Here is a 14,641-nt window from a genome sequence, read left to right as displayed (position 1 = left end):
ATAGACACAGAGAACAGACAACCGGGGTGGGGGCAGGAGGGGAGAGAAATACATAAATAAATAAATCTTAAAAAAAAAAATTCAATGTTATAACTGTAAAGGCAGTACTTACATCATCCATTTTGTCCTTTGGCTTTCTATTGTCATATTATACTATAGTCTATCTTTTTGCCCTTTCTAATATTCTTCATTTTTACACCTTCTCGAAGTATCTCGCCCTTGTTTTTTCCTTTCAGGCTACAGCACTGCTGTTAGTATCTCTTTTAATTCTGGTGTTTGGTAACATATTCTCTCAGTTTTTGTTTGTCTGTGAAGACTTTGAAATGCCCCTTCATTATTGAAGGACAGCTGTGCCAGCAGTTTTTCTCTTTCAATACCTTTCAACATCATAATACTTTCTTCTCTCCTACATGGTTTCTGATGAGATGTTAGCACTTATATGTGATTCTTTGCTTTTCTCTTGCTGCCTTCAAAATCTTTTTATCTCTGGTTTTTGTCATTCTAAATAGTAGGTGTCTCAGGATAAGTCTATTTGTGTTTATTCTGTTTGGGGTGTGTTGTCCTTCTTGGATATTGATATTTATGTCTTTCATAAGGCTAGGGAAGTTTTCAGTCATTATTTCCTCAAATATTCTTTCTGCCCCTTTTCCATTTTCTTCCCCTTCTGGGATGCTGATAATGCATATGTTTTTTGCATTTTGCATTGTCAGTCAATTCCCTGACACCCTGTTCCATTTTTTCCATTCTCTTCTCTTTCTGTTCTCCTGTCTTTTCCAGTTCAGATGTTCTGTCTTCAAAATCACTAATTCTGTCTTCAAGCAGTTAAAATCTGCTCTTATGTGCCTCTATTGTATTTTAATCTCATCCATCACATCTTTCATTCCCATAAGGTCTGTTACTTTTCTTTGCATACTTTCAAATTGTTCTTTATATTCACCCAGTGTCTTTTTTTTCTAATATATATTTTTTTAATTTTTTTAAAAGATACTTAGATTACACAATGTTACACAAAGAAATATAAGGGATTCCCATATGCCCCACTCCCCACACATCCAACCCTTTCCCACATTAACAACTTCTTTCATTAGTGTGGTACATTCATTGCAATTGATAAACACATTTGGAGCATTGCCACTAAGCATGGATTATAGTTTACATTGTAGTTTGCATCCTCTCCCACTCACTTCTATAGGTTATGGCAGGATATATAATGGCCTGTATCTGTCATTGCATTGTCATTCAGGACAATTCCAAGTCCCAAAAATGCCCCCATATCACATCTCTTTTTCCCTCTCCCTGCCTTCAGCACCTCCAGTGGTCTCTGTCTCCATGTCAATCATGTAAGTTCTTCCACTGCTAGAATCACAGTAAGTCTATAATAGAATACCAGTAAGTCTACTCTAGTCCATATTTTATTCCCCAACCCAGAGGATTCTGGAATGGTGATGCCCACTCCACCTGTAATTGAGAGGGGGCCTAGATCCCAAATGGCTGATGGATGGGACTCTCTCACTTGCAGTTGTAGACTATCTTGATTCCTTTGTATGGTGGTTGTCCATTCTCACCTCCTTGTTAGTTGTCCTGGGTGAGTCTAATGAACTGGAGAGTAGGTGTTGCAACTCCACTGAGGCTCAGGGCCCAGCTGGCACATGGACAGCCCAGAAATTTAAGTCTCTTGAATATACACCTACCACCTCCAGCACCAACTATAGGTTCAAATAGAAGGGACAGAAGAGGCATGTGTAGAGAAGTCACATCTGAGTCCAACTCTGTTACACTTGGGAGCACAAACTCCAAAGTAGGGCCCACTGGCAAGGCATCAAATCTAGAGCTATCTGCTTTGACCATAGGACCTGAGTGTCTCCAGAGTCCTCAGGAGCCCCACTATTTGGAGTAGTATCTACTTTGGCAATCTATGAAATCCTGCTGAGATGTGCATAAGCATTACCTCTGGGATGACCTCCCAACTCACTTTGAAATCTCTTAGCCATATAAATTTATTTGTCTTTACCCTTTCCCCCTTTTGGTCAAGGTCTTTTCCCAGTTGCAGTGTGAGTTGATCTTGGTAATAATCCTCTGTGCCAGAGAGGCTCATCCCATGCTGGGGGGAAGGTAATGCATTTATATGCTGAGTTTTGGTTAGAGAGAGACCACATTTGAACAACATGGAGGCTCTTGGGAGGTAACTCTTAGGCACCCTACAATACTAGGCTAAGTTGCAATTTCAAGAGCAAATGCTCATAAGCATAGTCATCAATATCAGGGACCCTTCAATGGACCATACTTCTTCACTAGCCATTGTCCATGCACTTGAAGGACTGTTGCTGTTACAATAAAGAATGTGGCAGAGCTCCCCAGGATGGGAATTCAATATTCTTTCAGATATTGTGTGAATCTCTACCCACTATGACAATGCCCCATGAACATCTGAACACATTTATATACTTTATATGTATACCCAGGTGAACTTCCTCCCATGTATCCCCCATCACTGACACCCCACACCAATGATCCTCCCCTGCCACAGTTGTAACCCTTCTGTGATCCAAAACTTCTTCAAAAATGAAGCCAAAGACATCACCAAGTACAATTAATAGGAAAAGGAAACAACAATGATAAGTTCAAACATAAAAAACAAAATATGTAATAAATTAGAAAAACTAAAATAAAACTCTTAAAAATTGGGATATTAAAAAATAATGAAAAAAATTTTTTTAAATTTTTTGATGTTTTGCCTTTCATCACTGTAATATCTGTTGTCCTGTATGTACAATGATATTTTCTTCCACTTCTTCCCCAGTGTCTTACTTTTTTTCTTTTTGTCTTCAAAAAAGTTTTAGGTCGCAGTAAAGTCGCATACAGAAAAAGGGGACTCCTATTTACCCAATATCCTCCCCTTTTTCCCCTTCCCATATCAATAACTTTTTTATATGTGGATGGTTCATTTGTTAGAACTGATGTACAGATATTGATACAGCCACTAACCATGGTCAATGGTTTACATTATGAATTATGGTCTACACTCAAGACCATACACTTTTATAAATTTTTGATGAAATTCAACATGGCCTGTATCGATCATTGTAAGATCATGCAGAACACTTCCATTGCCCCCTACATACCCTCTTCCACCTACTCTATTCCTCCCTCCCCCTTTCCTCGGGGCCCATGGCAGCCACCAGTCTTCACTCCCTGAAGGACAAGATTCATAGTTTATTTGCAACAATACTGAGGGCTTGACACACTGGTCTGTTCTCCTCTATTAGGATTTACCCATGCTCCCAAGAAACACCCATCCCTCTGAGAACATATCGGGCCTCCCCAGGATGGGAGTCCAACTCCTTCCTGCTCAATATGTGGGTCTCCACCCACTGATACAACACACTATGATAAAATGATCACTAACACATTCTCTAGAAGACTGCCCAAGGTGCACCCTGTCACGATTGCTCCCCCATTCAACACCCTAAACCAGTAACCCTTCCTTGTCATATTGCCAAAAGCACTTTCCCAACATTGTAGTTTTAGCCACATACCCACCAATCCCTAGTGTTAACCTGCTCCCTCCCCAACCCTCCACCCAGTTCCATGGACCATCGAACCCCCCTCTACACTCTACCCCCCTGTTAAGCTTGCACCACCCACCCCAATAGTATCACTACACCCCTATCATATCCCTTCACTGTACAACTATCCACTTCCATCTTATCATAGATTTTGCCTGCATGGGCATTGGCTCACAACCTTCTCCCTTTCTATTTCCTGTAAACCTATCTTCCAGCTCTCTGAATTGGCTAGATTTGCTTAATTCATCTCAATGAGGGCATGTAATATTTGTCCATCAATGCCTGGCTTGCTTCACTCAACATAAGGGCCTCAAGATTCATCCATGTTATTCCATGTGTTAGTACTGTTTCCTTCTTGCAAGTGAGTAATATTCATTATATGTATATACAATATTTTGTGTATCCATTCATCTGTTGATGGGCATTTGGGTTGATTCCAACTTTAGCAATAGTGAATAATGCTGGCATGACCATTGGTGTGCATGTATCTGTTCATGTTCTTGCTTTCAGTTCTTCTTGGTATATACCCAGCAGTGGAATTGCTGGATCATATGGCAGATCTATAGTTAGTTTTTGAGGAAACACCAAACTGTCTTCCACAACAACTGGACCATTCTACATTCTCACCAGCAGTGGATGAGGGTTCCCATTCCTCCACATCCTCTCCAACACTTGTAGTCCTCTGTTTTTCTAATGGCCACCAGTCTAATGGGTATAAGATGATATCTCATTGTAGTTTTGATTTGCATTTCCCTAATAGCTAGTGATGTTGAGCATCTTTTCATGTGCTTTTTAGCCATTTGTACTTCTTTAGAAAAGGGTCTGTTCAAATCACTTGCCCATTTTTAAAATGAGTTGTTTGTCTTTTTATTTTTGAGATTTAGAATTTCTTTATATATGTTAGCTATTAGGCTCCTATCAGATATATGGTTACCAAATATTTTCTCCCATTGGGTAGGCTGTCTTTTCACTTTCTTGACAAACTCCTTCGAGGTGCAAAAGTTTTTAATTTTGAGGAGTTCCTATTTATCTATTTTTCCTTTTCTGCTCATGCTTTGGTTGTGAAGTTCATGAAACCATTTCCTGTTACAAGGTCGTTTCGATGCTTTCCTACATTATCTTTATGGTCTTTATGGTCTTTATAGTCTTGGCTCTTAGATTTAGATCTTTGATCCATCTGAGCTGATTTTTGTATAAAGTGTGATATGGTGTTCCTCTCATTTTTTGGATATGGATATCCAGTTCTCTAAGCACCATTTGTTGAAGAGGCCATTCTCTCTTGGTTGAGTGGGGTTGGTGGCCTTGTCAAGTATTAGATAACTGTTTATGTGAGGATCTATATCAGAACTCTCAATTTTGTTCCATTTGTTGGTATTTCTATCTTTGTGCCAATACCGTGCAATTTTGACCACTGTAGCATTGTAGAATGTTTTAAAGTCAGGCAGTGTGATTCCTCCTATTTCGTTTTTCTTTTTCACTATTTCTTTGTCTATTTAGGGCCTCTTGCCCTTTCCAAATAAATTTCATAGTTAGTTTTTCCAATTTGGTAAAAAATGCTATGTTGATTTTTATTGGGATTGCATTAAATCTGTAGATCAGTTTGGGCAAGATAGCCATCTTAATACTGTTTAGTCTTCCCATCCATGAACAAGGATTATTCTTCCATTTGTTTAAGTCTTCCTTGATTTCCCTTAACAATGTTGTGTAGTTTTCTGTGTATAAGTCATTTACATCTTTAGTTAAATTTATTCCTAAGTATTTGATTCTTTTAGTTGCTATTGTAAATGGTATTTTTTCTTGATTTCTTCCTCAGATTGCTCATTATTGGTGTACAGAAATGCTACTGATTTTAGTACATTGATTTTATAACCTATGACTTTGTGGAACTCATTTATAAGCTTTAGAAGCTTTGCTATAGATTTCTCAGGGCTTTCTATGTATAGGATCATATTGTCTGCAAACAGTGAAATTTTGACTTCTTCTTTTCCAATTTGGATGACTTTTTTATCTTTTTACTGCCTACCTGTTCAAGCAAGTACTTCTAACACACTGTTAAATAGGAATGGTGATAGTGGACATCCCTATCTTTTCCCCAGTCTTAGAGGGAAAGCTTTTAGGATTTCACCATTGTATATGATGTTAACTGTGGGTTTTTCATATATATCCTTTATCATGTGGAGGACGTTTCCTTCTATTTCTATCCTTGGTGGTGTTTTTATCAGAAAGGGTGCTGTATTTTGTTGAATGCTTTTTCTGCATCTGTGGAGATAATCATGTGATTTTTTTCTTTTGATCTGATTTCATGGTGTATTACATTGCTTGATTTTCTTATGTTGAACCATCCTTGCATATCAGGGATGAAACCCAATTTGTCATGGTGTAAAATTTGTTTGATGTGTTGTTGAATAAAATTAGCAAATATTTTTTGAGGATTTTAGTATCTAGGTTCATGAGAGAGATTAGCCTGTAAGTTTCCTTTCTTGTGGTGTCTTTGCTTGCCTTTGGTCTTAGGAAAATGTTGGCAAATAGAGTGAGTTAGACAATGTTCCTTCTGCTTCTATTTTTCAGAAGAGTTTAAGCAGGAATGGTGTTAGTTCTTCCCGGAATGTTTGGTAGAGTTCACCTGTGAAGCCGTCTGGTCCTGGGCTCTTAGTTGGGAGGTTTTTGATGACTAATTCAATCTTGTTGTTTGTGATTGGTCTGTTGAATTCATCAATTTCTACTTTCATCAATATAGGCTGCTTGTGTGTTGCTAGGTATTTGTCCATTTCCTCTAAATTATCCTTCTCGTTGATATAATTTTTCAAGGTATCCTCTTATGATATGCTTTATTTCTGTGGGGTCAGTGGTGATATCCTCTTCCTCATTTTTATTTTGTGTATTTGCATCTTCTCTTTTTTTTCTTTGTTTGTCTAGCTAAGGGTTTGTCAATTTTATTGATCTTCTTGAAGAACCAGTTTTTGGTTTTGTTAATTTTTTTCTAGTGCTTTTTAATTTTCTATTTCATTTAGTTCTACTATAATCTTTGTTAATTCCTTCTTTCTACTTCCTTTGGGGTTAGTTTGTTATTCTTTTTCTAATTCCTCTAGGTGTGCAGTTAGGTCTTTCATTTTGGCTCTTCTTTTTTATGTATGCATTTATGGCTATGAATTTCCCTCTCAGTACAGCTTTTGTAGTATCCAATAGGTTTTGACATGTTCTGTTGTCATAGTTACTGATTTCTTTTGTAATTTCCTCCTTGACCCATTGTTTGTCTAAGAGTGTATTGTTTAACATCCATATCTTTGTTCCTAACCTGGTTTTCTGGCCGTTAGTGATTTCCAGCTTCATTCCATTGAGGTCAGAGAAATTAATTTGTATAATTTCAATCTTTTTCAGCTCATTGAGGGTTGTTCTGCGACCTAGCATGTGGTCTCTCTTGGAGAATGATCCATGTGTGCTCAAGAAGAAATTATATCCCTTTGTATTTAGATGTAGTATTCTCTAAATGTCTACTAGGTCCAGATCCTCTTATGTATTATTCAAAGTCTTTGTTGTTTTCTTGATTCTGTGTGTTGAGATGTTCTGTCCAATGATGATAATGGTGTATCAAAATTCCCCACTATAATTGTAGAGGCATCTATTTCTCCCCTTAGTTTTTTCCAGTGCTTGCCTCGTGTATTTAGAGGTACCCTGGTTAGGTGTATAAATGTTTATGAATTTTCTTTCTTCTTGAAAGATTGCCTCTTTTACTAATATATGGTATCTATCTTTGTTTCTTAAAATGTTTTGCATTTAAAGTCTATTTTGTCCAATATTAGTAAGCTAACTCCAACTCTTTTTTGGTTGTTGTTTGCTTGTAAAATTGTTGTCCAGCTCTTCACTTTCAGCCTCCTTAAATCCCTGGGTCTAATATGGGTTTCTCATAAATAGCATATGGATGGGTCATATTTCCTTATCCATTCTGCCAATCTGTGTCTCTTGACTGGTGAGTTTAATCCATTAACATTCACTGTTATTAATATTACTGTCAAGGAATTACATTAACCATCTTTGGGGGGGGGGCTTATGTATGTCATATGTTGTTTTTATTTCTTTATTTTATTTTATTTTATTTTTTTACACTCTTCCCCAACTCTCTCTCTCTCCTGTATTTTCCTTTCAACCTGCAGCACTCCCTTTTGTATTTCTTGAAGGACAGGTTTCTTATTGGCATGCTCTCTTAATTTCTGTTTATCTGTGAATATTTTGAATTCTCCATCATTTTTGAATGCCAGCTTTGCTGGATAGAGAATTCTTGGCTGGAATTTTTTTTCTTTTAGCTCCTTAACTATGTCATACCACTGCCTTCTTGCCTCCATGGTTTCAGATGAGAGATCAACACTTAATCCTTTTGAGCTTCCTTTTAAGTGGTGGTTCTCTTTTCCCTTGCTGCTTTCAGTATTCTTTGTCTTGAGCATTGGGCAATTTGACAAGTATATGTCTTGGAGTAGGCCTGTTTGGATTTATACTGTTAAGAGTGTGCTGCATTTCCTGGACATGTACATCCATTTCCCTCAATAGGGTTGGGAAGTTTTCAGCCATTATTTCCTCCAACACACCTTTTCTTCCCTTTCCCTTCTCTTCTCCCTCTGGGATGCCTATAATGTGTATGTTTGTGCATGTTGTGTTGTCGTTCAGATCCCTAAGTCCCTGCTGGATTTTTTCTATCTTTTTATCTATCTGTTCTACTATTTGTTTGATTTCAGATGTACTGTCTTCCACATCACTAATTCTTTCCTCTGCCTATTCAAATCTGCTGTTATTTGCTTCCAGTGTATTTTTTTATTTCTTGAATTGTGCCTTTCATCACCATCATATCCATTATCTTTTTATGTGTGTTTACAATTTCTTCATTGTGTTCTCCAAGTGGCCTCTTAATGTCCTTAATCTCTTCCTTCACTTCATTAAGTTGTTTCATGATATTTGTTTGCGTAGCTCTGATTAGTTGTTCCATGTTCTGCATCTTCTCCTGCTTTTTAGTTTGTTCATTGGTCTGGGCCATGTCTTCCTGTTTCTTAATATGGTTTATAATTTTTTTGTTGGTGTTTAGGCATCTTTTTACTTTAATGGGTTTATTCAGTTTATTAATTTCTCTCTCTACTCTAGGGTTTTATTTAGTTTTGTTTTTGTGTGCATTGTATATTTTCTCTTTGATACTTTGTTCCTCTTCTTCTATTTCCTTGCTGTTGTCTATGTTCCCTGGAAAGAAAAAGATTAGGGCCAGAGAAAGGGAAAAGAGGTAAGAAGAGAAAAATGGTAATAGTAATAATAATGGTAAAAGGTAGAAGAGGAACCATTTAAGACCTAGGAAAATGAATAATTAACTCCTGTAAGAAGTTCAGAGTAATAAGAATAAAAAATTGGGGCATAAACAATGAAATTGATAACTGAATAAAGAAAAATATCTAGAATGAATTAAAAGGTCAGAATGATAAGAAGAGAGGGAAAGAGAAAAGACAATAAGGGAAAAAGTTAAAAAAAGAAAACAGAATAGAGGTGATAGAAATAAAAGCAAGAAAAATTGAAGACTAAACAAAGAAAGGTGGAATGCAAGAACAAAAACAGAAAGCAGAAGATAGGAAGATAAGGAAGGAAAAGAAATAGCATAGGTAGATAAAATTGGTATACAAAAAAAAGGGAAACAGAAGGGAAAACACAGCAAACTGGAAACAAGATAGCAACACCTAATTTTTTTAAAATGGAGTAGGGGGAAAAAGAGGGGTTAAAAAAGAACAAAAAGCAAACAAGCAAGCAAGCAATCAAAAAAAAAACTTAGGGAAAACAGCCTTCCCTTTTAGGCCCCTGAGGAGCTTCTCAGGTTGCTAGTGTTCATCAATCAATTACCCTGCAGTCTGCCCTCTGCAGGTTTTGAATCAGGTTTTAGCAAGTAAACTAAATTTTTAAAAAGGAACCTTTTTTAAGAAAAATAAGAGACCCAAGAGAAGTTAATACAAAAATAATGTATATGTGTTCCCTGTCCTAAAGTATCAGCTGTGTGTTTGAAAAACCAGTAGATCACTACTCTAAGGAGAGCCAGGAATCAAACCAGGTGCCTCATATATTCAAAGTGAGACTCCTCCACTGAGCTAGACTTTCTCATTGGGTCAGTTAGCTAGAGAGCTATCCAGTCACTTTCCCTAGGGCAGGTTTGACTCTTTGCAGTTTGGTAGATTCCTGCTGATTAGGAGCCTGTCTGTCCCTGTCCTCTTTCTATTTATTGCTTTCTCTCTCGGGGCAGCAGAATGTGATAGTCTGCATGATTGCATCCACCCTCACCTCTCCTGGTCAAGTTGAGTTCTCTTCTGAAATTCAAATGGGACCCTGGTATCCAAACTCACTGCAGAGAAATGACTCTCAACCCTCCCTCTCCCCCCAAGGGACCCTAAATAGGCCCTTGGAAGGTTATTAAGCACTTCCTACTGCCTGCCTCCTTTAGGGGAGTTGGAATTTTGATAGTTTTCAGCAGCAGACTAGCCAATTGCTTGACTCTGCCCTCTTCTAGCCCAAGTTCCTCTCTCCCAGGTCAGCTGCCTGAGCAGATTCACCTTTCCCCTCTTCCCAGGGCCACCTCTTCTGGCTGGTATGCTCCCTGAAGTTCAAAGGGTATTAGGTAGCCAAACCCACAGAAAGAAAACCCCTCTCCACCTTTCGCCATAACCCTTTTACTCCCAGAGAACATTCCCTCCCACTTGGTGGCTGGTGGGAGTCAGGGGGTTTGCAGCAGCTTTTTATCCTGAGGGTGGGGCTTAGCTGCCCACTGTTACCAGCCTCTGTGGTGAGAAGTTCATGGTTTTCCCTTGGGCTTTTTATCTCTTTGTCCAGTTCCCTCCAGATCAATGCCCTGAAGTCTCTTGCTCTGTGAGTTCCCAAAACAGCTCACTCAGGCAGGATCTTGCCCCTTCTCAGCCGTTTTTTGTGAGAGAACTGGTGAGTGTCCCCTTAGACTAATGCCACCTTGCTGAATCTCTCCAGTGTCTCCTTTATCTCTTTGGTCATATTTTCTTTCAATTCTTTAAATTAATTCAGGAGATTTGTGTGATTATCATTGATTAATTGTCTTTAATCCTGAATCTCTTCAGAATATTTGATGTGTTTTATTGGCTGGACCATCTCATTCTATTTCCTAGTATGGCTTGTAATTTTTTTGCTGATGTCTAAGCATCTGATATTTTGGTGAATTTACTCTGTTGGCCAATTTCTCTCTCTTGCCTATTATTATTTTTTCACTGCTCTTTGATATTTGGTTCAACTTATCCTAAGTCTTTAAAATTGCCCAACTTAAGTTGTCAAAATCGTGCCAGAGACTCACTAATGGGGTGCAGACTTTCTCCCAGGAGTGGGGTAAAGAGCTCTAAAGGCAGGTTTTGTCCATGTAATTTCCAGACTGGCCAGTTAATGGCACTTGTTGGCACATCTTTCCAAGGAGGTGAATCTCCTTTGGTTTTCCTTTGTATTCATCTGGCCAGAGCCGAGATTTAAAGTGGGCCCTCTTGACTGAATTCACTGAAGAAAAGTCCCCAGACTCCCTCTCCTTTTCCCTTGTAACAGCTGACAGGGAGGAAGACATCTGTTCCCCTCTCAGTCAGGTGCAATGAGCCAGGGGTTTTACCACCCCCTCCCCTGCTTACTATCTTGGTGGGGGGGTGGAGGGGATGGTTGGAGAGACCTTCCCAGTGGCCAGGAGGTTTAATAACTCACAATCTGTTGTTTCAGCTTCTTTGTCTTTCTCTGTCCCTTACCCACCTAGGAGTTGTGTAGCACTGTCCTGGTCTGCTGACCCCCAAAGCAGGTCCCTTGGGCAGCTTTTGGCTCATTCTCCATTGTTTTTGTGAGAGCTTAGCCTTATCTGCCTAATCAGATGCCGTGTTCCCACACTCCTCCCACAAACATTTAAAAATGTGGTGCAGAGCAACTTTATTGAGCTAAGGTTGCATTAATGCAGGAGCAGCACCAAAAGAGGTTTCTGCTTAAAGGGGTGAGCTGGGGGAGCAACTTATATGACTGTTGAAACAAAGGGAAGGTAGAGAGGGGATGGGGAGGGACAAAGGGGACATGATTTATGATTAGTATATGTGACCGAGCTGCATGGACTATGGGGGCTAAAGGGGCTGTTTGGACATAGTGTCCCTGAGGCCCAGTTCATTAATTAGCAAGCAGGATGTTGATGTAAGATTGTGGTCATCTGGTGAAGATCAGCATGCTTTGCTGGTGTCAGCTTGAAATCTTTTTTTTTAAGGTTTTATTTATTCATTTATTTCTTCTCACCACCTTCATTGTTTGTGCTCACTGTTTTGTCCTCTGTGTCTGTTCATTATGTGCTTGTCTTCTTTTCAGGAGGCCCTGGGAACCAAACCCAGGACCTTGCCATGTGGGAAGGACTGCACCAGCCTGTCATGTCATCTCACTGTCTTGCAAGGACCAGTAACTGAACCCAGGATCTCCTATGCAGTAGGCAGGCACTCAACTGCTTGAGCCACATCCACTTCCCAGCTTGAACTCGTTGTTACAGTTCTTCATCCCAGGTTGGGGCAGGGGTTTTTTCATCACCTCAAAGGATTATTGGTATGTCGGGCTGATTCTGTTCATCTCTATTTCTTCTTTATAATTCCCTGGATAAAATGTTTGCTCAAGCAAATCAAGATGGTCAGTAAAGGCATTTATCATTTCAATTTCACATTCACATCTTTTGGTCAAGGGAGTCCTTTGACTCCCTGAAGACCAAAAATGGCTAGCTTTAGGATCTTTAGATTGATACTCTAAAGATACAGGGGACAAGAGAAAGAGTCTGGTGACTTTGAGGTGCTGTGCAATGAAGTTGGTGATGATGTGGATGAAAACAGGTCTGAGGAGAAGGATGATGATGAGCGTGATGAGCAGCAAGACTACTCTTGGTTGCTGGTTTATGGTGTGAAATCAGGTGGCTTGCTTAAAGATTTCCTGAATATCCGTCTCAACTTGTTTGGTGGTGTTGATGCAGGTACAGGAGGATGTGTTGGCAACAGCACAGATGCCTTCTTCTTCTGCCAGTAGGTAATCCAAAGCCAATCAATTGTCCATATTTATGGCTGTGTGGAAATTGAGAGAGGTAGTTAGTTCTTGCAGGGCTTGCCCTGTTTCTTGAGCTGCCCCTTCAAGGATAGCACTGAGGTTGCAGATGGAATGTTCTTGGTATCTGAAACCTATCCAGGGGGCTAAAAGTTCAAGTTGAGCCTGATTCGAACAAGAATTAAAAGGATATCTCTTTTATTTCTCATGGGAGAGGTAAAGTTATAAGGGTGGACGTTGGGGTCTATCACAAAGCCAATTGTGCATTGTCCACTGGACTCTGGGTCAGTGAGAAGGCAAGGAAATGCTATGGGCCCTAGAGTGACATTGCATAGGAAGGCAAAACCTGAGGAGAGACAGAGAAGTTTTTGGTCCATGAGAGAATCTGAAACATTTAGGAAGGTCAGGATGACTTTGGTGAGGATGGCTGAGCAAAGTTTGGACCAGTTTGAGAGTGCTAAGGAGGCCCCTCTGGTCAGGGAGGCTGCTCTTCTGACTTGCTGGGCCTTTCTTCTAGTTTGACCTTCTGAATTGGTGGTGTGGATAAAAAATTTTGTGCCATAAATAAAGAAATGAGAAGGGTGATTGGCTGGGAGGGAGGCCGGTTGATACTCCTGAAGGAAGGTGAAACTGGGTATCTCTTGGGAGGCCAATTCCATTTGGGAAAGATCAGTGCTGGAAAAATGAGGGAGGGGTATTCCATAAATAAAGGATTGGGCTACTTGAGAGTTGTTATGACAAACCCAGCAGTCTGAGAGATTCAGCCTGGAGGCAATAATTTGGGACATGTTAAGGATAAGGTTGTTTTTTCCAGTAGTTGGTGGGGTGGTGGAGACAGAGGAGGAGGCAAAAGAATAACATAGAGGTCATTTTCGTCAGACAATGGGGTTAGGGAAGATGATGTTTCTGTAATCTAGATAAAGGCTCTGGTCCTAACTACAGGAAGAGAAGATAACAAGTCAACAAGGGTCTCTAGGAGGTGTTCTTGCTCTCAGGGAGAACTATGCATTAGTTAAGAAAAGAGAAATAAGGGATTGTAAGTGGACTCGACCCACATCCCAAGTTTTAGGAGAGGTGTGTGTATCAGATGCCAGCTACTGCTGGACCCAGTGGAATCAGAGGGTCAGGTCTCTGATACTTTCAGTGGTCCACTCAAGTGATGGGGCTGGTTATAGGAGCAATAGGTGAATCCAGGAGTCGATTCTCAAACCTTTGTGACTGTGGGGGTGGCAGGAGGACTTGAAACACTGGGGCTCAAGTCCATGTTTCCAAAGATGCTCTTTCCAATACACTCAACCTCCTGGTTGCATAGGCAGTGGAGAGTTGGGGAGATCTATAAAGAGAGACTCAGAAAAAGTTTTGTGGAGCTTAGAAAGAGTTTGTGAGAGTTTTTGGTAGTAGGTAGCCAATGAGGAACTAACTTCAACAGTCTGTTATCAGGGAAATAAGGGCATGAGTCCGCCATGGAACTATCTCATAAGGGGATAGTTGGTGAGGGCTGAAAGGGCATCCCCATATGTTCATGAGGACTAGGTGAAGAAAACCCAGGGGAGGGAAAACTGGTAAGTTTCCCTAGCTGTGTCTTGATTAGGTGCGTTCAGCTAGCTAGCCCTGATGATTGAGGGTGATGGGTGAAGTTGACAGAAGTTTAGAGAGGGGTTGCCCTGTATAGTGGGTGCTACAGTCACTATGGATTTCTCGAGGGACTCCCCACCAGGGGATGGTCTTTTCTAACAGAATTTTGGCTACAGATGTGGCAGGTGCTTATCTTACAGGAAAAACCTCCACCCACTGAGAGAACATACAGACCATAACAAGGCAATACTTATATCCCAAACAGGAGGGGAGTTGGATGAAGTTCATCTGCCAGATCTCAAAAGACACTCTAGGTGGTGGGAACTTCCTGGGGGAAGGCTGAAAGGGTCGAGAGGAGTTATATTGAGGGCAGAGGCTGCAGCTTGCAGCTGCTTCTTGAGCTGCAGATTTAAAATTTCCCCACCCATACTTCT

The 14,641-nt window shown here is 40.0% G+C and overlaps 1 protein-coding gene across 1 annotated transcript in view; it reads left to right on the top strand.

Moving 5' to 3' along the window:
- The window catches only part of ATF7IP2 (activating transcription factor 7 interacting protein 2), a 133,702-nt gene extending 121,476 nt beyond the window's left edge, over positions 1-12,226 (top strand). The window contains exon 11 of the mRNA XM_058286483.2: positions 11,922-12,226. Coding sequence (XP_058142466.1) covers positions 11,922-12,016 — 95 coding nt within the window. The 3' untranslated portion in view covers positions 12,017-12,226. The remainder of the gene's footprint in view (positions 1-11,921) is intronic.
- The last annotated feature ends 2,415 nt before the right edge of the window (positions 12,227-14,641 follow it).

This window comes from Dasypus novemcinctus, chromosome 23 (genome assembly GCF_030445035.2).
Source record: "Dasypus novemcinctus isolate mDasNov1 chromosome 23, mDasNov1.1.hap2, whole genome shotgun sequence".
Lineage (NCBI taxonomy): Eukaryota > Metazoa > Chordata > Mammalia > Cingulata > Dasypodidae > Dasypus > Dasypus novemcinctus.
Note: the sequence above shows the minus strand (reverse complement) of the source record. Positions and strands in the feature narration are given on the sequence as shown.